Consider the following 25,935-nt stretch of genomic DNA (forward strand, 5'->3'; position numbering starts at 1 on the left):
TGACTCTTTGGGATAATCATGGGGCGGGCACAGATAATCCCCTCTTTGCAGGCACCTGTCTTTTCAGGTGTTTTAACTAAGTAGCCCATCCCCTTAAGCTGCCATAAAGTCCCACTCATTTTAATGGGGATGGCTTTTGCTCATCAAGACAGTAAGCAGAATTCTCCTGGCTTCACCTGCTTTTCAAGGGAATAGCTGATTATGGGGACCTGGGAGGGTTTAAGAAAGCTTACAGTGTCTTAAAGCCAAGATGTTCCTTGGGCTCCGGATACACCCATGGTTTTATAAAGGTGGCCTGCAACTCTCCCAGGTTGGTTGCCGGTTTGGTCTTGACCGGTTGAGACCGCCAATACCTTTGACATGCAAACTGCCAATGCATCCCAGGCTTCCCTAAAGAATGGGACCCTCGGCCCCTTCGATGGGCCACAGTGGCCTCACCTGGCCTCACGAAGTATCTACACCTCCGTGGCCGTGCTCATGGGAGTGGTGACGTTCTCAGCATCCTTGGTGAATGGGCTCGTCATTGTGGTCTCTGTCCGGTTCAAGAAACTCCGCTCCCCTTTGAACTACATTCTGGTGAACTTGGCCGCCGCGGACCTCCTAGTCACCTTCTTTGGAAGCACCATCAGCTTTGCCAACAACGCCGTCGGCTTCTTTGTGTTCGGCAAGACCGTGTGCCAGTTCGAAGGGTTCATGGTCTCCTTAACAGGTAAAGTTGATCATTACAAAAAAACCCCTTTCATGTGGGTGGATGGGTATCAATATTGTTATCTCCATATGGGGAGGGGGGGTTAAGATTGAGGAAAGAAGGGCAGCTTGTGAGAATGCTGCTGGGGCAGAGCTGACATGAGAGGCAATGGAGCACAGTGGTTAGAGTCAAAGATTCAGACTAGGGAGACCCATGCTTAATTCCCAACTCCATGTGGGGCCCAATGACATGTTACAGCAGGGGTCCCTAACCTTTTGGAGCTGCAGGCATCTTGGGCAGTCTGATACAGCATGGCTGTACACAAAATGGCTGCCACTGGGGGTGAAGCCAGATTCAAAATGGCTGCCACAGCTTACCTTCAGTCACCTAGTAAGCATCCCTGTGTGGCGGTTTTTGAAATCTGAACAGCCAATCATATCTCCGGTGGCCAGTCAGAACTCACGCTGGGCAAAAGCCCCACCTGCACCCGCCTACTTTCTAAAGTTCTCAGGGGCACCTAGGGTTGCCAGGTCCAGCTCAGGAAATACTTGGGGACTTTGGGGGTGGAACCAGGAGACCTTGGGGGTGAATCCAGAAGCAAGGTTGTGACAAGCATGATTGTACTCTAAAGGGAGTTCTGGCCATCACATTTAAAAGGACTGCACTCCTTTTAAATGCCCTCCTTTCATGGGAAATAATGGACGATGGGGCACCTTCTTTTGGGGCTCATAGAATTGAACCCCCTGCTGAGGGCCTTACATAGTCCTCAGGTAGGGTTGCCTGGGCCAACTCAGGAAATATCTGAGGACTTTGGGGGTGGAGCCAAGAGCAAGGGTGTGGCAAGCACCATTGCACTCTGAAGGGAGTGCTGGCCATCACATTTAAAGGGACCCCGTTCCTTTTAAATGCCTTCCTCCCATTGGAAATAATGGAGGATAGGGTCACCATATTTTGGGGCCCATAGAACTGGACCCACCCACCCACCCCCCGCTCCAACCTTTTTGAAACTTGGGAGCTTTTTGAGGAGAGGCACCAGATATACTATGCTGAAAATGTGGTGCCTCTACCTCAAAACACAGCACACACACACACACACACACCAAGCCTCAGACACCCATGGAATGATTCTCCATTATACCCTATGAGGACTGCTCCCCACAGGGTATAATGGAGTGCTAAGCAGACATCCACCTCCCTGCTTTCTGATAACCCTGAAGTGGGGGGGAGGGCCTCCAGACTAGGGGATCCCCTGCCCCCAAGTGGGGATAAGCAACCCTATCAAGACACCAGGAAACCTGCTGGAGGCGGCAGGTACCACACCGCGTTAGGCAGTGCTCAAGTTGTGTATAGGTCTGTCGGGGAGGGACGGTGGCTCAGTGGCAGAGCATCTGCTTGGGAAGCAGAAGGTCCCAGGTTCAATCCCTGGCATCTCCAAAAAAGGGTCCAGGCAAATAAGTGTGAAAAACCTCAGCTTGAGACCCTAGAGAGCCGCTGCCAGTCTGAGAAGACAATACTGACTTTGATGGACCAAGGGTCTGATTCAGTAGAAGGCAGCTTCATATGTTCATATGTTCAATGCCACCCCACACCAATGTTGGATGTAACTTTGTTTTTATATAATGCTGTTAGCCGCCCTGAGCCTGCTCCGGCGGGGAGGGCGGGATACAAATAAAATTATCTATCTATCTATCTATCTATCTATCTATCTATCTATCTATCTATCTATCTATCTATCTATCTATCTATCTATCTATCTATCTATCTATCATCTATCTATCTCATTTGTCCCATTGAGGGTTTCACGCATACCTACGGGGTTCATGTAGGTTTCTCCAACGGGCCAAATAATAGCCCCAGGATTGTTTCCGATTGGGGGAAATGGCATCCTGACCTACCGCACAAGATTGCGGGGAGCGTAAAAGGGAGGAGGGCAGCATCGTGTACACCATCCTGCACAGCGTGGAAGAACAAGCAGGCTAGAAGGAGCGGTTCCTGGCTTGCTTTTGTAGATACATAACATTTTATGTTCCTTAATACAAGCCACTCAGTACAAATCCTCAAAACGGTTGTTCAAAATGTCTAATAAAAACCCAATAAAACGGTAACATATTGGCACACCTGATTTACAAAGGAATTCCTTCTCTGAACGCCTGCTTGGGAAATGAAAACAGCCCAGACACATTTTTACATTTCCCTAGAAACCTTAGCGGCGTGCTGTAAAACAGGAACGAGCTCTTCTTAGCTCCTACAAGCGTGCTCGTAGCCAGAAATTTGCAAATGGGTGAGTGGGTCCCCAAAAGGGAACTCCAAGGCTCCAAATCCTTTTGAAACAACACAAAGGGTTTAAGCAGGGGCTACAAGGGCTTTAAGCTGGAGAAGGCTGCGTTTGTTTAGTGGCCCAAGCAAGGGGGCGGAGAAGTGGGTTTCAATGCCCCCAGCCCCATGAATGAGAACCCTAGGGTTGCCAATCCCCAGGTGGGGGCAGGGGATCCCCCGGTTTGGAGGCTCCCCCCCTGCTTCAGGGTCGTCAGAAAGCGGGGGAAGGGGAGGGAACTGCCTGCTGGGAACTCTATTATTCCCTATGGAGATTTATTCCCATAGAAAATCATGGAGAATTGATCCGTGGGTATCTGGGGCTTTGGGGGGGGCTGTCTTTTGGGGTAGAGGCACCAAATTTTCAGTATAGCTTCTGGTGCCTCTCCTGGAAACACCCCCCAAGTTTCAAAAAGATTGGACCAGGGGGTCTAATTCTATGAGCCCCAAAAGAAGGTGCCCCTATCCTTCATTATTTCCTATGGAAGGAAGGCATTGAAAAGGTGTGCCGTCCCTTTCAATGTGATGGCCAGAACGCCCTTTGGAGTTCAATTATGCTTGTCACAGCCTTGATCTTGGCTCCACCCCTAATGTCTCCTGTCTCCACCCCCAAAGTCTCCTGTCTCCACCCCCAAAGTCCCCAGATATTTCTTAAATTGGATTTGGCAACCCTAGAGAACCCACAGGGCTTTTTTTTTGTAGCAGGAACTCCTTTGCATATGAGGTCACACACCCTGATGTAGCCACCAGTCCTCCTGGAGCTGACCATAGGCCCTGTAAGAAGACCCCTATAAACTCTTGGATGACTGGCTTAGGCTTGCCAGTCCCCAGGTCCCGAAATGACAGAAAAGATACTCTCCGTGTTACAAAACAATATCAAAATATAATTGCATTACTTTCCATTCACAACATAGTACTACAATGTAAATTTCAGTAACAAATTTCAGTGACAAATACCATCCAAAGCACACAACTTCACTACTGTCCATAAGATGATATTAGGTTCTTTCCAAACAATACAGTCCGACGATGCAAAACCGGTCCGTTCTCGTTTCCCGGTCCGTTCTCGTTTCGGATCCTTATGATCCTTCCTCTGGGACCGTCTGATTCATTTTGAATGCTGTAGTCTGATGGTGCCAATGACTGGTACCTATATATCAATTTGGCCTGTATCTCTATATCAGTTTGGCCTATATAAATACCAGCCATTGGAACCTAGGGTCTGAACCAAGATTTTGTCTTGGTTTTTTTTTATAATTTCTATATTACATAGACAGCTGGGAATCATGTATTATTAGGATTGTATTTTTAAACCAATAAATTGAATAAAAATGATTTTATTGTATAAATGTTAATGAAATGAATTGTAACTGTATTGTAATACATTTATTAAGAAATAGGTCATGTGTCTTTAAATTGCAGTCAGCACAGTGAAACAGGTGTTAATAGGCTTATCTATCCGGGGCTTGTGGAAGAGAAACTGAACGCAATGAAATGCTGAAAGATGGAGAAAGAACAGTAGCATTCTAGTAATGAAATAAATTAGAGAAAGCCTGGAAAACAGTGTCTAGTAAAGAAATAAGGCACCATCAGACTACTGCACTCAAAATTAATAAGACGGTGCCAGATGCAGGATCATAAGGATCCAAAACGAGAACAGACCTGTTTTGCATCGTCGGACTGTATTGCTTGGAAAGAACCTGATATCATCTTATGGACAGTAGTGAAGCTGTGTGCTTTGGATGGTATTTGTCACTGAATTTGTTACTGAAATTTGCATTGTAATACTATGTTATGAATGGAAAGCTTTGCAATCATATTTTGGTTAGGGGGGCTGAATCCTCCCCAGCTGAGATGCCTTGGAAATGAAACACCCCTCAGCCATTTTGCCATTCCCACTCCTCTCAAAGTGAGATCGGGAAAAGTAAAGATCTTGAAGTCCTGTTTACAGAGGAAGGGTATCTGCACCCAGTGGCGAATATGTCAAATGTTATTTAAAAGAGAGATTTGGCTAGCGCTAGATTAGTTTCATCATGTCCCAAGCTCTCTCACAATATTATTTGTGCCATATGTGTATTTGCCAAGGGATGTGCAGTAAAGTTATTTTCAGGATCTGCCCTGATACTCAAGAACATATGAACATATGAAACTGCCTTATACTGGATCAGACCCTCGGTCCATCAAAGTCAGTCTTGTCTACTCAGACTGGCAGCGGCTCTCCAGCATCTCAAGCTGAGGGTTTTCACGCCTATTTGCCTGGACCCTTTTTAGCTGGAGATGCTGGGGAATGAACCTGGGACCTTCTGCTTACCAAGCAGATGCTCTACCACTGAGCCACCGTCCCTCCCCAAACTGTGTGGTGAGAGTTCTTGACCAGAAAGTTGTTACCTCCATTCTTCAGAGGAAGAAATCCAAGAGAACTTGCTTGGTCCTGTATTTGGACCTGCTACTATTTCTGTCCCTCTTTCAGGGATTGTGGGCCTTTGGTCCTTGGCCATCTTGGCCTTCGAGAGGTACCTGGTGATCTGCAAACCTGTGGGAGATTTCCGGTTCCAGCAAAGGCATGCAATGATTGGCTGCCTTTACACATGGGTGTGGTCATTAGTTTGGACCGTCCCCCCACTCTTTGGCTGGAGCAGCTACGTCCCAGAAGGTAAGTCTGCTGAGTACGCTTTCATGAAATCTATGTTCCCATCAATTACCGAAATGGAGAGAGATGTGCTGTCTTTGCAAGTGGAAGGATTAGGGAATTTTAGGAGGGATAAGCCCTGCGGATAAGGCGGTTGTCTCACTCTTCTCATGACACTCTGATTTGAACCAGGTGGATTAAACAATTAACTTCAGGATCCTGGAGAGCTGATAGAGTATCATTTGAAGCTGCGAAACATCCCTTGTTGATAAAGGAATTGAAACGGGTGTGGCAGAAGTCGATGACCTGTCCCAGGGAATTTCATTCTGAAATTCATTTTTTGGTAGAAAAAAGCCCAACGGGAACTCATTTGAATATTAGACCACACCCCCTGACATCACCGTTGTCTCGCACCGGGCTTTTTGTAGAAAAAGCCCAGCATTTGCATATTAGGCCACACCCCCTGTCACCAAGCCAGCCAGAACGCCGTTCCTGCGCGTTCCTGCTCAAAAAAAAAAAAGCCCTGCATTCTGATATCACAGTGGATACAGTGACATGGAATTTCTTCTCATTGTATGAAGACATCTGTTTGCAAGCGCCTGTGTGACCAGGTTTTACTGCAGCAGGGCTGCAAGTGCTTCAAGAACAAGATGGACTTACTTTTTTGTGATTTGAATCATGAGAAGAGACTGAGATTTTGGATGGGACTTTATTGTACTGTTTATTACATGGTTATTTGTCGCTATAACCTGTAGGTTGCGTTTTGTATTGCATAATCCCCAGGTGGGGGGAGGGGATCCCCTGGTTTGGAGGGACCATCAGGGTCATCAGAAAGTGGGAGGGAGGAGGGAACTCTGCTGCACACTCCATTGTTCCCTAGGGATTCCCATAGGGTATAATGGAGAATTGATCTGCGGTTATCTGGGGCTCTGGGGGAGACTGCTTTTGAGGTAGGTCCACCACATTTGCAGCATAGTATCTGGTGCCTCTTCCCAAAACACCCTCCAAGTTTCAAAAAGATTGGACCAGGGGGTCCAATTCTGTGAGCACCAAAAGAAGGTGCCCCTATCCTTCATCGTTTCAATGGAAGGAAGGAATTGAAAAGGTGTGCCGTCCCTTTAAATGTGATGGCCAGAACTCCCTTGGAGTTCAATTATGCTTGTCACAGCCTTGATCTTGGCTCCACCCCCAAACTCTCCTGGCTCCACCCCCAAAGTCCCCAGATATTTCTTGAATTGGGCCTAGCAACCAATGTTCCCTCTAAGCTGCAGAGTCTAGGGAGCAAAAATTTTACTTTGTGAACTACTGGTATTAAAGTTGTGAGCTACTGGCATTAAAAGTTGTAGAGTTGTGAGCTACTGGCATTAAAAGTTGTGAGCTACTGCATAAATTATTTTCTTCTGGGGCCATTTTGCCTGAGCTAAGACACAAACGTGTGAGCTGGAGGCTAAAAATCTGTGAGCTAGCTCTCGCTAACTCAGCTTAGAGGGAACACTGCTGGCAACCCTACCCAGAAACCACGTTGAGAGCTAACCTCTCACTGCCCCCAGCACACTGCCTAAAAGTCTCCTGTAGCAACTGTCAGTTCGTCTCTGATCCACTTTTTGTCCCACGCTGCAGAGCGCTGACCAACTCTGTGGGATTTCCAAAGGCTCTAGTGAATCGCCGCCCGCTGTGAGCTAGCCTCTGTTAGTGTTCCAGGGAACTCTGTCAAGATTCTAGAACAAAACGTTCAGAAAAACAGCAGTGGGAGCAGACTGGGAGCTGTTTGTTTTCGACACAAACACCGTGTGGGGGGGGGGTTGTCTCTCTTGGTGTCCCCCTCCATTTTAAAATCCAACCTTTAAAATCTGATGGAGGCTAACCTCAAATGACACAATCATCACTCCCAGCTATTATTTTGAAAGCCGGTCTCTAAGAAAAGGAATTCTTCCATCTGGGTTGTTTTCTCCCCTTCATTTGATCAGAGCACAACAAAGATTCCCTTCCTGAAGGCCCTCATTTCTCTGATGGACAAAAGTTGTGTCCAGTGGCACCTTTAAGACCAACAACATTTTTTTTTCTGGGTATGAGCTTTCCCGAGCACGCGCACTGAAGTGTTGGTCTGAAGCAGCAGAACAATCCAATAGCAGTTTCAAGGCCAATCAAGTTTTATTCTGGATATAAGACAGTGTAGTTCCATGCACACGAAAGCTCATACCCAGAATAAAAGTTTGCTGGTCTGAAAGGTGCCACTGGACTCAAACTTTGTTCTGCTGTGTCACAAACAGGAGGCCATGGAAGGCCTTCTACTCACTGCCATGACTCTGGTAAGGGTCCATTTGGAACGGCCCCAAGCATCCACCAGACCCCTGTCTCCATTCTTAATAAAACACCTTCTAACCATGACAGAAGAAGAAGAAGATGGTGGTGGTGGTGATGATGATGATGATATTGGATTTATATCCGGCCCTCCACTCTGAATCTCAGAGTCTCAGAACGGCTCACAAGATATAGGAGATTGTAAGCCACTCTGATTCAGGGAGAAGGGCGGGGTATAAATCTGCAGTCCTCTTTATTTTCCTCCCACACAACAGACACCCTGTGAGGTGGATGCAGTTGAGAAGGCTCTCACAGCAGCTGCCCTTTCAAGGACAACCTCTGCCAGAGCTATGGCTGACCCAAGGCCATTCCAGCAGGTGCAAGTGGAGGAGTGGGGAATCAAACCCGGTTCTCTCAGATAAGAGTCCGCGCACTTAATCACTACACCAGACTGACATGAGGCCCCAGGCAGTACAACATCAACATGTTTATTATAAGTGTACAAGAAGAAACAAGTGGGTTGTAAAACTTTTAGTGCAACAATGAACATAGAAAAAACAGTAAAGGTGGTATAAAAAGCCCTAATGAGCCTGATTCCAACTGACTCACCACTCTTTGGATGAGGGAACTCTCCTGCTGCAGCCCTCTCTCCAGCTCAGTCTTTCCAAAGAGAACAGCCCTCCCTCTCTAGCTGGGCCTTTCTTCACTGAGCAGGTTTTCCCTCCAAAACGTCTGCCCACCCAATCAGAGGGACAGAAGGGATCCTGGGAAATGTAGGCCCTGTAGCTACTTCAATACAGGCTTCCCGGGGATCACGGCACGCTGCTTCAGACTAACACAGTGACCCGCCTGAACTTCTGTGATGACTTTGAATTAATTTCCCACTTGCTTCATTCCCAGGCTTAGGAACGTCCTGCGGACCCAACTGGTACATGGGAGGTACCAACAATAACAGCTATATCATGGCCTTGTTTGTGATGTGCTTTGCTCTGCCTCTCAGCACGATTCTCTTCTCCTATGCCAACCTGCTACTGACATTGCGAGCAGTGAGTACCCCGGTGCTCTGCGTGTGTGAGGGGTGTGGGTGGGTTGGGTTACAGGGCACATGCTATGCAGATACAAAGGTCGAATTCCCAGGATCACCAGTAGGTTGTCATCTCGGCTAGCAGCTACTGCAAAGCACCCTGCTCAGCCTGAGATCCTGGAGAGGATCTATGTATGCAGGGCTTTTTTTCTAGAAAAAGCCCAGCAGGAACTCATTTGCATATTAGGCCACACCTCCACGATGTCGCCATTGTTTAGCGCAGAGCTTTTTCTGTAGAAAAAGTCCTGCAGGAATTCATTTGCGTGTCAGGCCACACCCTCTAACTCCAAACCAGCTGGAACTGCGTTCCTGCTCAAAAAAAAGTTCTGTGTATGTTACTTACATTATTTATAGTTTGCCTTTCTCACAGAGACAAGGTGGATTACACATAATGAGTCAGTACGGTCAACAGTATGGGACATTCAATAACCAATGCATTAGGATTTTAGACGTCTAGGACCACCAGAAAGAACGGAAGCATGCCATAAGATTAATATGGAAAGGAAACATGTGCAAACTCCAGTCGTTTCCGACTCTGGGGTGACGTTGCTTTCACGTTTTCACGGCAGATTTTACGGGGTGGTTTGCCCGCCTTCCCCAGTCATCTACACCAGGGGTGGCCAACGGTAGCTTTCCAGATGTTTTTTGCCTACAACTCCCATCAGCCTCAGCCAGCATGGCCAATGGCTGGGGCTGGTGGGAGTTGCAGGCAAAAAACATCTGAAGAGCTACCGTTGGCCACCCCCGATCTACACTACATGGAAGGCTGAGTCAACCTGAGCCAGCTACCTGAAACCAGCTTCCGCCGGCATCGAACTCAGGTCGTGAGCAGGGACCTCAGACTGCAGTACTGCAGCTTTACCACTCTGCGCCATGGGGCTCTTTTCAGAGAGAAGGGCAGGGTATAAATCTATGGTATTATTATTATTATGCTGCTGCTGCAGCCGTGAATTGCTTTAGTCTATTCTTTGAAGCGTAAGCCTGACTTTCAAACTTCTCTCCTTTTCAGAACCAGCACTGAGATTTTAACTCAATACTTTAGATCTCCCTCCTGACCTTTTCCGAAATCCCAAGATGCTCATCACAGGGGAACATTACTGCTTAGCCGAGCGTTCCCTCCCTCTGTGCCATTTTTATAGGCATCATTGCAGACCAGCGAGGCGTCCCTTCACGGCTTCCCTCCTCCTTCCTGCAGGTAGCGGCTCAGCAGAAAGAACAGGAGACCACCCAGCGTGCGGAGAGGGAGGTGACCCAGATGGTCATCACTATGGTGATGGCCTTTCTCGTCTGCTGGCTGCCCTATGCCACTTTTGCCATGGTGGTCGCCACCACCAAAGACCTCTCCCTCCAGCCGGCGCTCGCCTCTCTGCCGTCCTATTTCTCCAAGACAGCCACGGTGTACAACCCCATCATTTACGTCTTCATGAACAAACAGGTAAGAGCCTTGGGAACTAGCAACGTGCAAGGGGATATAGGGTTGCCAAGTCCAATTCAAGAAATATCTGGGGACTTTCGGGGTGGAGCCAGGAGACTTTGGGGTTGGAGCCAGGAGACATTGGGGGTGGAGCCAGAAGCAAGGCTGTCACAAGCATAACTGACCTCCAAAGGGAGTACTGGCCTACACATTTAAAGGGACTGCATGCCTTTGAAATGCCTTCCCTCCTTTGGAAATAATGAAGGATGAGGGCACCCTCTTTTGGGGCTCACAGAACTGGACCCCCTAGACCAATCTTTTTGAAACTTGGAGGGTCTTTTGTGGAGAGTCGTCGGATGCTATGCTGCAAATCTGGTGCCTCCACCTCCCCCAGAGCCCGAGATACCTGCAGATAAATTTTCCATTATACTGTATGGGAATCGGTCTCCCTAGGGATAATGGAGTGCCCAGCAGCCATTTCCCTCCCCCATCCTGCTTTTTGATGACCCTGAAGCAGGGAGAGGGTTCCCAAACCGGAGGATCCCCTGCCCCCACCTGGGGATTGGCAACCCTAAAGGGGAAGGACTAGTATGCATTTATCCGTGAGCTGAGGAATAAAGAAAAATGCTTGTCGACATCTCCTAATTGCGGGAGGGAAGGGAAAACTCTCCTCTGTGTGCATGCATGTAAGCCCTGGGAGGTAACAGGGCAAAGAAGGGGGCAGAGGGGGCGTTTGCCCTGGGCACCACCTGGGAGGGCCACAAAATTGGGCACTCCCCAGGGTGCGGGGAGCAAGCCAGCAGCCCCACATCTATGATCTGCCCCCCCCCCAGCCAGTGGAGTCTTTAAATGGGGAGGGAGGCAGTTCAGCTGCTTTCGCCGCCTCTACGCCTTGCAAAGAGGTGGTGGTGAGCATAGCCAAGCTGCCTCCCCTCCCATTTAAAGACCACGGCAGGGTATTTAAATGGAGGGAGGGGAAGCAGATCTCTCACTGTCTCTTTCTGCCGCATGCAGTTCCGCAGCTGTATCCTGAACACCGTGAGCTGTGGCCGCATCCCGCTGGCAATGCCGGAGACGACGCCCACCGCGATCGCCGCCCGGGGGGGCCTTGCCTTGATCTCGGAAGGGAGGAGGAATAAGGTGGCCTCTACGTAATCGTGTAGCTGGATGACAGGGCCTGGTTCCAGTTCTCGAGAATTAACGATTTCTGCTGGGATGCATCCTTATTTGAAGACTGATGTACTATTCTTTCTACCTCTGGTCAAGGCAGGGTCTGCGTTCAGCACGAGAATCTGAATGTATTACTTGCATTAAACGCATATGAGCCAACAAGTGAAGCCCTGGAACAAACCTCCCCTTGTGCTTTTTGGTGGCTCGTCCTTTTACAAATACACCGGTTTGGTGTAGTGGTTAAGTGCGCGGACTCTTATCTTGGAGGACCGGGTTTGATTCTCCACTCCTCCACTTGCACCTAATGGAATGGCCTTGGGTCAGCCATAGCTCTGGCAGAGGTTGTCCTTGAAATGGCAGCTGCTGTGAGAGCCCTCTCAGCCCCACCCACCTCACAGGGCGTCTGTTGTGGGGAGAGGAAGGGAAGGAGATTGTGAGCCACTCTGAGACTCTGATTCAGAGAGAAGGGCGGGGCATAAATCTATGGTCTTCTTCAGACATATTAGCCTTGGTATGCTTATCGGTTAGCCCATCTCCCTCCGCACTTCTTTTTTTGCAGTAGTTTTATAACGGGAGGGGCCTGGCAAGCAGAGCTTTTCTGTTGTTGCCGCAGCACCTGCCACAATGACATTTCAAACTGAACCATGCTGACAACCTGCAGAACCATTTTGTTTCCTAAGATAAGATAACGTTCATGTTTGGAGGGTTGCAGAAGTCCCTTTGAGCCATCCCTGCCCCTCTCAAAAGGCTCCCTCAGTCATTTCCCTCATTCATACCAGCAGCTACGGCTTTGGTTTTGGTATATATGCAAATGCAGGAGAGATAAAAACCGCAGCAAGGCAAATGTATTAGCTTTACTTTACTTGCTAATAAGGGAGGATTTTACTGGGAGTTGAAAATAACAAAAACAATGCAGGAATTAGCATCCTGCCGAACTGCTTTCTACCCTGCCTGTTTATCCTGAGACTTCTTAATCTCATCTGAGGACAGACTAGAACAGGAGTGGCCAAACTGTGTGAATGTGTGTGAGTCTTGAGTCTTGAAGCCCCCACCACCCCATTGGCCAGCCTGAAGAAGGCATTTGTCTCTAAATCACTTAGCCCAGCTGAGCCAGCCAGCAACTTGGAGAATACATTTAAAGTTGCTTTCTTTCAACCTTTCCTCCTTCCCCATCTATTTTCCTTCCTTTCTCCCTTCCTTTCCTTCTCCCTCCCTCCTTTCCTTCCTCCCTCCCTCCCTCCCATCCTCCCTCCCTCCCTCCCTTCCTTCCCTCCTCCTTTCCTCCCTCTCTCCCTTTCTTCCCTCCTCCCTCCCTCCCTTCCTCCCTCCTTTCCTCCCTCCTCTTTCCCTCCTTTCCTCCCTCCCTTCCTTCCTCCCTCCTTTCCTCCCTCCCTCCCTCCTTTCCTCCCTTCCATTTTTCTTCCCTCCCTCCGTTCCTCCCTCCCTCCCTTCCCTCCTTCCTTCCTTCTTTTCTTTTTTCCTCCCTCCCTTCCTTCCTGTCTTGCAACTCTCAAACATCTGATGCGCATGTCTTACAGCTCTCGAACATCTGATGTTTATTCTATGTGGCTCTTGTGTTAAAAAAGTTTGGCCACTCCTGGGCTAAAGAGACTACACAAAGAGCAAAAACCTGAAACTTAATCCTTATTCTCCTGTCCAACCCCAATGTATTGATTACCCAATTGCAGAACCCCAATACTAGCTAAATATGCATTTTGTCACCTAGTTCTGGCAGCAAATATGTGCAGGTTCTGCCCTCGAGTCTCTAAATTCAAACTAGCTAAGACATCTGCATGCATAAACCAAGAGTTAATTCTTTCATAGCTTCAGGCAGGGAAGTTGCAAACGCCAACAGATAACAACAGGTCTCCTCTTTCTCTGTACCAATAACAAGCAAAATACATGTTAAGTGTGACACCAGTCAGGACATGAGTGCCCAATCCAGTCACATGTTCATGCATGGAGTAACCTTCAAAAACCTGTTGTGCATGAAGACCAAGGAAGGAGCAAACAAGCCCTTTGCCATGGCTGTTTCCACTGGCAAAAATGGCACAGGAGGGAAGGCTGAAGCCCTTATGAACATATGAAGCTGCCTTCTACTGAATCAAATCCTCGGTCCCTCAAAGTCAGTATTGTCTACTCAGACCAGCAGCGGCTCTCCAGGGTCTCAAGCTGAGGTTTTTCATGCCTATTTGCCTGGACCCTTTTTAGTTGGAGATGCCGGGGACTGAACGTGGGACCTTCTGCTTACCAAGCAGATGCTATGCCACTGAGCCACCATCCTTCCTTCCTCCTTGCAGCATTTGGAATTACGTGGAGCGAGAGAAGGTTTTTAAAGATTAATGTCCATGTGAATGTGTGAATGAACTGAGTCAGGCACCCATGAACCAGTTTGTGTCACACATAATGTGTATTTTGGCTCTAACGTCCTACATTTCCCTTTTCATTCCAGTGATGCTCTAGACACATACGATTTAAGATATTAAAAGCTAGATCTGCATGTTCTGCCACATTAATGATCAGGCCTTCCCACCCACCCCGTTTTTTGTGGCAGGAACTCCTTTGCATATTAGAAGAAGAAGAAGATATTGGATTTATATCCCGCCCTCCACTCCGAAGAGTCTCAGAGCGGCTCACAATCTCCTTTACCTTCCTCCCCCACAACAGACACCCTGTGAGGTGGGTGGGACTGAGAGGGCTCTCCCAGCAGCTGCCCTTTCAAGGACAACCTCTGCCAGAGCTATGGCTGACCCAAGGCCATTCCAGCAGGTGCAAGTGGAGGAGTGGGGAATCAAACCCGGTTCTCCCAGATAAGAGTCCACGCACTTAACCACTACACCAAACTGGCTCTCCTTAGGCTACACCAGGTCTCAGATTTCAGCGGGATTTCTGAGGGTTCCCCCTCCTCCTACCCACCTTGTCCATTGAATAGGAGGTGCAGCTGCATAACAATCCCTGGATGAGCTCCACCACCTATTTTTCTACAAAGCAACTTCGGGGCTACAGCCCCTGATGTAGCCAATCCTCCAAGACTTACACTAGGCCCTGTAAGAAGAACCCTGTAAGCTCTTGGAGGACTGGCTACATCAGGGGTGGGTGGCCTAAGATGCAAAGGAATTCCTTCTACAAAAAAAAAAAAAAACCACAAACCTCTTTTCCTGACCAAGAAGCAGAACCCAGCTTATGAGTGCATTTTTTCCTGCATGGCTGGGGAACGGAGTTCACTCTGACTTGTGCAGGAGAAAGTGCAGCCTGTATGTGGGGGCAGGGAGCTAAACCTGCTCTCCTGGCAGAGGGTAGCCTGACCCTCATGGACAGGGATTTGGGGGTAGGTGCAGGCTCAGCATGTCTTTGTGTCAAAAGAAGAGACATGATTCCTTCATACACACTTTGAGGGTCACCTTTTGCTAGTTTTTCAGGCCTAATGAGCACTGGCCAAGACCCACCACCCAGATGTGAAATTCAGTCCTCTTTTCCCCCCCTTCCACCTCACCCAGGGGCAGTGTTCCCTCTAAGCTGAATGAGTGTGAGCTAACTCACAGTTTGGTGAGAGCCAGTTTGGTGTAGTGGTTAAGTGCGCAGGCTCTTATCAAACCGGGTTTGATTCTCCACTCCTCCGCTTGCACCTGCTGGGATGGCCTTGGGTCACCCATAGCTCTCGCAGGAGTTGTCCTTGAAAGGGCAGCTGCTGTAAGAGCTCTCTCAGTCCCATCCACCTCACAGGGTGTCTGTTGTGGGGGAGCAAGATAAAGGAGATTGTGAGCCGCTCTGAGATTCGGAGTGGAGGGTGGGATATAAATCCAATATCTCCTTCTTCTTTAGCCTCTGGCTCACACATTTTTGTCTGAGCTCAGGAAAGATGGCCCCGGAGCAAGCTAATTAATGCAGCAGCTCACAGCTTTAGTGCCAGTAGCTCACAAAGTAGAATTCTTGCTCACAAGGCTCCACAGCTTCGAGGGAAGAAGAAGAAGATATTGGATTTATATCCCGCCCTCCACTCCGAAGAGTCTCACAGCGGCTCACAATCTCCTTTCCCTTCCTCCCCCACAACAGACACCCTGTGAGGTAGATGAAGATATTGGATTTATATCCTGCCCTCAACTCCAAAGAGTCTCAGAGCGGCTCACAATCTCCTTTCCCTTCCTCCCCCACAACAGACACCCTGTGAGGTGGGTGCGACTGGAGAGGGCTCTCACAGCAGCTGCCCTTTCAAGGACAACCTCTGCCAGAGCTCTGGCTGACCCAAGGCCATTACAGCAGGTGCAAGTGGAGAAGCGGGGAATCAAACCCGGTTCTCCCAGATAAGAGTCTGCACACTTAAGAAGAAGACTGCAGATCAGAGTCACAGAGCTGCTTACAATCTCCTTCTTCCACCACAACAGACACCCTGTGAGGTGGGTGGGGCTGAGAGGGTTCTCACAGCAGCTGCCCTTTCAAGGACAACCTCTGCCAGAGCTATGGCTGCCCCAAGACCATGCCAGCAGGTGCAAGTGGAGAAGCGGGGAATCAAACCTGGTTCTCCCAGATAAGAGTCTGCACACTTAAGAAGAAGACTGCAGATCAGAGTCACAGAGCGGCTCACAATCTCCTTTATCTTCCTCCCCAACAGACACCCTGTGAGGTGGGTGGGGCTGAGAGAGCTCTGACGGAAGCTGCCCTTTCAAGGACAACCTCTGCCAGAGCTATGGCTGCCCCAAGGCCATGCCAGCAGGTGCAAGTGGAGAAGCGGGGAATCAAATCCGGTTCTCCCAGAAAAGAGTCCGCACACCTAACCACTACACCAAACTGAGGGAGTATTGGCCACGGGTTGTCTAATCTTTTGGGTTCCACCGCATCTCCAAGGAACCAGTCACAAATCCACCTTTAAACAAGAGCATCGTTGGTCCAGCTTTCGGAGAAAACCCAGCAAGATGGAGAAAATCAATAGGAGAAAGAAAAGAGTTAGGTTTATTTATAGGCAAGTCAACAATACAAGGCCAGGCTCCCATTGATTTCCCAGCAGAAGGGAAGGTTCTGACCAAGAGCCAGAGGGCCCTGATGGGAGGTGCAATAAAAGCCACCCAAGCGGCAAAGAGCTGAGGAGGAAACTAAACCACGCTGAACGTTGGCACTGGATGGGGCTCCTAATTGACAAGTGAAACAAGGTCTCCTGTGGGTCGGGAGGAGTGCAAAACAAGCCTGCTTTAGTAAAACCTCTGGAAACAGCTGGAGTCCAGCCGCTAAGTGAAAACAGAGGGTGTTTTCGCACTCACGTTTTACTGGCGCCACGACCCTCCTGACGCCGGCGAATCTGCATGGATTTCGCACCAGAAGCGCCGGCGCACCCAGAAGCGCCGGCTACTTCCATCGCTAAGCCAGCGCAAACGTTTTCCTGCATCTTTGCGATTTCCGTTTGCGCTGGCTTAACGACGGAAGTAGCCGGCGCTTCTGGGTGCGCCGGCGCTTCTGGTGCGAAATCCATGCAGATTCGCCGGCGTCAGGAGGGTTGTGGCGCCAGTAAAACGTGAGTGCGAAAACGGCCAGAATCACGCATTGACTGCTGCGGAGGCATGAGACATTTTGTGGCAACGCTGTCGCACTGGCTGTCAGCTTGTAAAAGGCCAAACTAAAATACAACCTTAGATCTGGAGCTGTCCGTTCAAGGACATTCCAGGATTCCGTCACATGGGCTCTGGGGGGAGGGGGAGGGAGACCCACCACGGGACCCCTGGATGCTGAACAGGGGCGACGTCTGCCTTGTCCTATGCTGGGGTTGCCAGCTTCCAAGGGAGGCCTGGAGATCTCCTGCTTTTACATCTGATCTCCAGCTGGCAGAGGTCAGCTCCCCTGGAGCAAATGGCTGCTTGGAAGGGTGGGCTGTATGGCAGTGCACCATACTTAGGCCCAGGGGTGGAATTCTAGCAGGGGTAGGCTAGCCAATCCCCAGGTCCCAGCGGGGGTTCTTCCGCTTTCCCAGGCTCCTTCCCGCCCCCCGTCAGCTGGCCAGCGGGGGGGGGGGGGGAGCCCCGCCCCCAGAGGACCATGTGCTTTTGCACCTCCGGAGGCTTCAGTCTCCGATTGAAAGGCTTCCTCTTGGGATGGGGTGTCTGTGTTGCTGTGAAGACGTTGGCAGCAACTCGTGAGTAGAGAGGCCAATTCCCTGCTTTAGACTCACTAGAAACGGGGTAGCGGGGAGGGAAACGTCTGCTGAGCGCTTCATTATTCCCTACTGGAGATCGATTCTCATTGGGTATAATGGGGAATTGATCTGGGGGTTTCAGGGGCTCTGGGGGAGCTGTTTTTTGAGGTAGAGGCACCAAATTTTCAGTATAGTATCTAGTGCCTCTCCCCAAAGTACCCCCGAAGTTTCAAAACGATTGGACCAGGGGGTCCAATTCTATGAGACCCAAAAGAAAGTGCCCCTATCCTTCATTATTTCCTATGGAAGGAAGACATTTAAAAAGGTGTGCTGTCCCTTTAAATGTGATGGCCAGAACTCTCTTGGAGTTCAATTATGCTTGTCACACCCTAGTTCCTGGCTCCGCCCCCAATGTCTCCTGGCTCCACCCCCAAAGTCCCCAGATATTTCTTGAATTGGACTCGGCAACCTTAAGCAGGGACTCCTTTGCATATTAGGCCACACACCCCTGATGTAGCCAATCCCCCAAGAGCTTACAGGGCTCTTCTTACAGGGCCTATTGTAAGTGCTTGGAAGATTGGCTACATCAGAGGTGTGTGGCCTAATATGCAAATGAGCTCCTGCTAGAATTCCACCCCTGCTGAGGCTCCTCCCCAAACCCCGCCCTCTTCCAGATCCAGCCCCAAAGTCTCCAGGTATTTTCCAACACAGACCGGGCAATTCTGTCTTCCACAGTCAGTTCCTCTTCCCTTCCCCATTCTTTCTCACCCCCTTCTTCCACCCTTAGCTCTTCAGCATCAAAGCCACCTCCTCTCCCTTGGCCAGCCCAGGGTGGACAAGGATGCCAATCTCCAGGTGGTGTCTAGAGATCTCCCAGCATTACAATTGCTCTCCTGAGATCAATTCCCCTGCAGAAAAGGGTTCATTTGGAGGGTGGGCTCTACAACATTGTCCTGGATGTGATCTCTCCTCTCTCTAAACCCCACCCCCCTCAGATTCCACCCCCCCCCCAAAAAAAAATATCCAGGAATTTCCTAGTCCAAAGCTGGCAACTCTAGACATAAAACACTCCTGGCCTCTCTCTGCCCCTTCCAAACCAGGCCCAAGTCCAAGGGAGTGGGCAGGGTATAAAAAGGTAAAGGTAGTCCCCTGTGCAAGCACCGAGTTGTTACCCATGGGGTGATGTCACATCAGGATGTTTTCTCAGCAGAACTTTTACGGGGTGGTTTGCCATTGCCTTCCCCAGTCATCTACACTTTCCCCCCAGCAAGCCGGATACTCATTTTACCGACCTCGGAAAGATGGAAGGATGAGTCAACCTGGAGCCGGCTACCTGAAAACCCAGCTTCCGCCAGGGATCGAACTCAGGTCATGAACAGAGCTTGGACTGCAATACTGCAGATTACTACTCTGTGCCACAAAGCACCAGTCGTTTCCAACTCTGGGGTGATGTTGCTTTCACAACATTTTCATTGCAGACTTTTTAATGGGATGGTTTGCCATTGCCTTCCCCAGTCCTCTACGCTTTCCCCCCCAGCAAGCTGGGGACTCATTTTACCCACCTCAGAAGGATGGAAGGCTGAGTCAACCTCGAGCCGGCTACCTGAACCCAGCTTCTGCCGGGGTCGAATTCAGGTCATGAGCAGAATACTGCAGCTTTACCACTCTGTGCCACAGGCCTGCTGGGCAGGGCAATAGCAGTTCCCATACTGGCAATTCCCTGGAAGAGCAGAAAAGGGGCAGGAAGTTTGTGTGCTTGACAGGGAAGCCCTTTTAGAGATGATGCTGGCTGCTGCTGCTGCTGCTGGGCTGATAGGAAATTCACATGTCCATTTTAACAGGTGATGAGATGCAACAAACTACAGCTGGGGTGCACAATCATCCTAGTGGAGCCCTCTCCCCTGGAACTACGTGGTTCCCGGAAGCTATTACTGTCCCCTCTGGGACAAACAGCCACTGGCTTTTTTGAACTCCTCAGATCAGACTTGGACTTGGGCCTCTTAGCAAAAGCTCCTGGGCCTGATAAATTGCAAAGATTGCCAAGCCCTGTCCCCATCCCCAGCATCGCATCAGATGGGTGTCCTCTTGCTCCAATTCTCCTTCTAGCCAAGATGAGAGAAGAGACACGGAAACAGGAATTGCCTTTGTATAACTCTGTAGCTTCAGGTTTGAAGCCTCCCTACAGCAAAACGGCAGGGAAACTTTTCTCTTTTTTTAAGGCTGTAAGCGGGCAAGGTAATATATGTGAACAGGCAGGCAAGTAAAGACTTTTATGGTATTTTGCCCAGTTATTGAAGTACATCAACTTAAATTCTTTTGAGCAGATTATTACTTGGCATTATCTTTAACTTTTTACTTATATCCTTGAATTTGAAGCTAATCATTTTGTCCCATCCTTGAGGGCATCTTTCTGCAACACAAAACCAGCCAAGGGACAGTTTTGCACCGTGAAAAGGATACGTCTTTTCCCTTCTGGTTGCAGTACAGGGACATTTTTTCAGGACAACAGAAACAGGATACAGGATGACCTTGACAAACTGGAAAACTGGGCTAAAACCAATAAAATGAATTTTAAAAGGGATAAATGTAAAGTTCTGCACTTAGGTAGGAAAAATCCAATGCACCGTTATAGAATGGGGGAGACTTATCTTAGCAGTAGTATGTGCGAAAAGGATCTAGAGGTCTTAGTGGATCATACGCTGAACGTGAGTCAACAGTGTGATGCGGTGGCTAAAAAGGCAAATGCAATTTTGGGCTGTATCAACAGAAGTATGTGATGTGATGGTATCCCTTTACTCTGCTCTGGAGTATTGTGTTCAGTTTTGGGCACCACATTTTAAGAAGGAAATAGACAAGCTGTAACGGGTCCAGAGGAGGGCGACGAAGATGGTGAGGGGTCTAGAGACCAAATCTTATGAGGAAAGGTTGCTGGGGATGTTTAACCTGGAGAGGAGGTGGCTGAGAGGTGATAGGCTCACCATCTTCAAGTACTTGAAGGGCTGTCATATAGAAGATAGTGTGGAATTGTTTTCTGTGGCCCCGGAAGGTAGGACCAGAACCAATGGGTTGAAATTAAATCAAAAGAGTTTCTGGCTCAACATTAGGAAGAACTCCCTGACCGCTAGAGCAATTCCTCAGTGGAACAGGCTTTCTCGGGAGGTGGTGGGCTCTCCTTTCTTGGAGGTTTTTAAACAGAGGCTAGATGGCCATCTGACAGCAATGAAGATCCTGTGAATTTAGGGGGAGGTGTTTGTGAGCTTCCTGCATTGTGCAGGGGGTTGGACTAGATGACCCTAGAGGTCCCTTCCAACTCTATGATTCTATGATTCTATGAATGGTACGTGGTAAGAAGGGGGGGGGAAATCCCCTGAAAAGCCCAAGATATATATGGTAGTCCTTTGGTACCAAGATCAAGAGACAACTGGCATACAGCTAATTTTTATCTATGGCCCATCCTAACTGCAGAGCCTCCTGCTGCCCCATTCCCACAAAATAGTTCAAGCTTGTTGGAAGAAGATGATATTAGATTTATATCCCACCCTCCACTCAAGATCTCAGAGTCTCAGAGTAGCTCACAATCTCCTTTACCTTCCTCCCCCACACCCTGTGAGGTAGGTGGGGCTGAGAGAGCTCTGACAGAAGCTTCCCTTTCAAGGACAACTCTGTGAGAACTATGGCTGATCCAAGGCCATTCCAGCAGCAGCAAGTGGAAGAGTGGGGGGGGGGGGAATCAAACCTGATTCTCCCAGATAAGAGTCCACACACTTAACCACTACACCAAACTGGCTCTTGTTAATTGTCACTTGCCTGGAGATATAGGAATCGCTCTAGGTCAGTGTTTCCTAGCCTTTTTAGTCTGGTGACCCACAAATCCACAATTTACTGGGTATGTTGACCCCTCCAAGGCTGTCTCAAGTTTTTTGTGGGGGCCCTCAGCAAATATTGACCGTGGCACTAACTAGTTCAACGTTCTACAATGGCTGACCAGATGTTTTTGAGAAGGCAACAAACAGCTGCCCCCACTATGACACCTAAGCAGGTGGCATTCTGACATACACAGCCTTTGCATCTGGAGGTTACATGCAGAATCTCCTCTCCGGGTCTGTCCTCCAGAGGGCGCTGCGCTCAGAAGAACAAAATCTGCTAGAAGTTCCTGGCTCCGCCCCCAAAGTCCCTAGATATTTCTTGAGTCAGACCTGGCAACCCTATGGGAAACAGTAGTCTCGGGGGTCAGGCAGGGAGGTCTTTGTCAGCTGGAAGAGAACTGCAAGCTGTGGGCATTCGATGAAATTGCTGAGCAGACAGGTTAAAACGGATAAAAGCAAGTACTTCTTCACCCAAAGGATGATTAACATGTGGAATTCACTGCCACAGGAGGTGGTGGCGGCCACAAGTATAGCCACCTTCAAGAAGGGTTTAGATAAAAATATGGAGCACAGGTCCATCAGTGGCTATTAGCCACAGTGTATGTGTGTATATAAAATTTTTTGCCACTGTGTGACACAGAGTGTTGGACTTGATGGGCTGTTGGCCTGATCCAACATGGCTTCTCTTATGTTCTTATGTTCTTATGATCCCATATAGCAATTTACTACCCTAGATATATGCGACTTGAGTAAAAGTGCTTGTGGACAGGTCACATCACATTTTGTAGCAGAATCTGACAGGAGTCCAAAAGCCCCTCAAAAAACTAACGAAGTGCATTCCAGCGTACACGTTTGCGGAATAAATCGTGTTCGTTTTTAAGGTGCTACTGGACTCTAATTGGGCTGCAACGGATTAACGCGGCTGCCCCCATGGAATTAGAGCATCTTGTGTACTTCATCACAAACCAATTGTAGCCACAGGATTAGCGCTCCTTGTCAAACAGCTTTTAAATTCTTCCGTCAGCCTTTAACAAACAGGGTCCGACTGTTGCACTGTCTAGCCCGGTGCGGTCTACTCTGATTGGCAGAGGCTTAACTTTTAAGCGGAGATGCTAAGGAGTGAAACAGAGACATTCTCCGTGCAAAGCAAGTGCCTGGCCTCTTGAGTTACAGACCCTCTTTTGAGGGCCGAGTTTTATAATTCAGGCATTATTTGCTGTGGGAAATTACAACTTTCCTTTCCCAGGGAAATATTATGCTTAAAGGCAGGGCTTTTTTTGAGCAGGAATGTAGTTCCAGCTGGCTTGGCTGGGTGTGGCCTAATATGCAAATGAGTTCCTGCTGGGTTTTTTCTTAAACCCCCCCCCCCCAAAAAAAAACCCTGCTTAAAAAGGGTGGGTTTTACCATCAATGGGAAGGTTACTTTCAGAGTAAAAACAGGCACAGCATTTAAATCATGTTAACAATTTACTACCCTAGATATAAGTGACTTTAGTAAAAATGCTTGTGGACAGGTAACATAACACAAAATCTGCCTTTGCAAAGGTGGTCTGTCTTACCCCTCCCACCGCCAAGTTTCTGCTTCAAAAAAAAAATCCTATCTATAGTTTTATTACTACGTCAGCTTATTTAATTTCTTCTTATTTATTTATTATTACTTTACACAGCTCAAAAAAAAAAGTGTGATATTTGTCTAGGAATATGGGAGAGGGAGTGGACTGGTGACATCACTGGCATTTGCCAATCGGTACTGTCGTAAGTTTATTTATTTACTTACTTACTTACTTTAGATTTATATGCCGCCCGCTCCGCGAGCAGACTCTGGGCGGCTAACGGTCATAGTAAAACAATGTAAATACAATTATAAAAGATAAAACACATAGAGTTGGAACTCTCGGCTTGACTTCGCAAACGAAGATTTAAGAAAAGTGCAGTAGTCCACGTCTGCTGCAGGCTCGCTGGTGGCTGACAAGACCAATGCGGGACAGGCAGGTCCGGCCACAGTGGCTGCAGGGAAAAGTCTGATTTGGGGTTGGTGCTGTAGCAGTGCGATTCTTCCTCAATCTCCTTTTGTCCTCAAGACCAGCTATGCGTGCGTTCTCAAAGGAAGAGACAGCCTGGTAGATGGTGTGCCTCCATGCTTTGCGATCTGAGGCTAGGTCAGACCACTGGTGATGGTTGATGCAACAGGTGCCAAGGGATTTCTTCAAGGAGTCCTTGTACCTCTTCTTTGGTGCCCCTCTATTTCGATGGCCGGTGGAAAGTTCGCCATACAGGGCAATCTTGGGAAGGCGGTGGTTTTCCATCCTGGAAATATGCTCTGCCCAGCGCAGCTGCGTCTTCAACAGCAGTGCCTCGATGCTTGTAACCTCCGCCCGCTTGAGGACTTCAGTGTTGGTCACAAAGTCACTCCAGTGGATGTTGAGGATGGTGCGAGGCAGCGCTGATGAAAGCGCTCAAGAAGTCGCAGGTGATGACAGTATAAAACCCACGATTCAGAGCTGTAGATGAGGGTTGTCATCACAACCGCTTTGTAAACATTGGAACTAGCAACATGCATGTCACACACACGTACACACAACCTTTTCGCCACTGCAATCCTCTTTAAAAAGCCACAGGAATTTTGTGTCCCAAGAGAGAAAAAGGCATGAGTGAACATTTGAGGTCCATACTGCCATCACCTGTTCTACAATTGTGTCTGCCTTCATCCTCCAGCCTCATCTCCCCTCTTAGGCAAGTGGGACGTTAAATGAAGGTAAACAAGGCTGTTAAAAGGTAAATCAACAAGTTAGTGTTTGCGGTCTAACACGACTTGGCCCCGAGACTCCTATCCGGGCTCATTTACATGCACACCTGGATCTGTGCAAGTCTGATGTTCCTTGACAAGCAGGAGCTAATTGCACTGACAGGGTTGTGCTGTTCGGAATTATTCAAAGAGAACTTCATTGCAAATCAATTAATTAAGAGCACAGTTCTGCTTTTAACGCCATGACGCTTTTTCCACCTACCCCCACCTCGTGCCACCAGTTGCTTTGTGTCCCCCCCCCCAATGAATACAATACATCCGCTTTTGTTTACAATCGTCAAGACTTGATCCAATTAATTAAACGTTAAGTGTCGCTCCATTGACTATCACTACAAAAGGGGGGAATTAAAGATACAGAGACAAGAAAGGAGAATTTGTTGTGGATAATAACCAGCAAAGGCGGGGTGGGGGAGGAATCAATTTGCTCATTCTCTCCGAACGTACATGATAAGATTTCAGTAGCAGCACCACCATGTGATTTGTAATATCTTGTGTTGTTTTCGTTCGTCGAGCACATTTAATCTTTGCTTTCAGGCGCGCCAGTTGTCCTTTCCTCACACCGCATTTTCCCTGTTAAAACTGAGGCATCTCTCATTGTTAGGTTTGCCTGCTTAAACTTGCTTAATGTAAGAGCCACAGAGAATAAATGTCAGATGTCTGAGAGCCGCAAGACATGAACATCAGATGTTTGAGAGGCACAAGATGGAGGGCAGGCAGGCAAATAGATGGCAGGAGGGGGGGGGAGATGGAAAGAAAGCAACTTTAAATGCATTCTCTGAACTGCCAGCTGGCTTGGCTTTGAGAATGCATTTAAGGAGACAAATGCCTTCTCCAAGCCAGCCAATGGGGTAGCGGGGGCTGCAAGAGCCACACAATATGTGTGAAAGAGCCACATGTGGCTCCTGAGCCACTGTTCGGCCACCCCTGGTCTGGAGCATGTGATGCTCTGTATACTCGGTGCTTGGGGGGGCGTCTAGTGTCCTGGCCCCACTGATGGACCACCTGATGGCACCTGGGTTTTTTGGCCACTGTGTGCCACAGAGTGCTGGGCTGGATGGGTCATTGGCTTGAGCCAACATGGCTTCTCTTATGTTCTTATATACATTACATGAAGCTGGCATGGAAGAAACAAAAGAATGATCATCACCAGCAACAAAATGCAGGCAAAATGGTGGAATGGAAAAGAAACAAAAATGGGTGCATGGGAAGTAATGGTGCAGGGTCTTCCTAGGGTTGCCAGCTTCCCCCCGGGCAATCGGTGCAGCACGGAGGGAGAGAGGGGCCAGCTCCGGGTTGGAAAAATCCTGGCTATGTGGGGGTTGTGGCTGGAGAGGACAGGATACAATGCCACAGAGTCCACCCTCCAAAGCAGCCTTTTCTCCAGGAGAACGGATCTCTAGTCTGGAGATGAGCCCAGAGGCTATCCAGGCCCAACCTGGAGGGTGGCATCCGTACTCCACCATTTGCTTTCCGGACCTTTCTGAATCACCAGCCCACTTCTTTATCCCCTTTAGCTGTGAAATAACTTCAAAAGAAATGCAAGTAA

At 48.7% G+C, this 25,935-nt stretch overlaps 1 protein-coding gene across 1 annotated transcript; it reads left to right on the plus strand.

Annotated features, from left to right (window-relative positions):
• The first annotated feature begins 132 nt into the window (after window positions 1-132).
• Window positions 133-11,779, plus strand: LOC132586736 (pinopsin-like). Its single transcript, XM_060258820.1, has 5 exons — window positions 133-709; window positions 5,472-5,654; window positions 8,832-8,977; window positions 10,211-10,450; window positions 11,444-11,779. Exons 1-5 carry the CDS (start codon window positions 361-363, stop codon window positions 11,582-11,584), a joined length of 1,059 nt encoding a protein of 352 aa, XP_060114803.1. The 5' UTR covers window positions 133-360; the 3' UTR covers window positions 11,585-11,779.
• The last annotated feature ends 14,156 nt before the right edge of the window (window positions 11,780-25,935 follow it).

The sequence above is a fragment of the Heteronotia binoei genome, chromosome 18, assembly GCF_032191835.1.
Source record: "Heteronotia binoei isolate CCM8104 ecotype False Entrance Well chromosome 18, APGP_CSIRO_Hbin_v1, whole genome shotgun sequence".
NCBI lineage: Eukaryota > Metazoa > Chordata > Lepidosauria > Squamata > Gekkonidae > Heteronotia > Heteronotia binoei.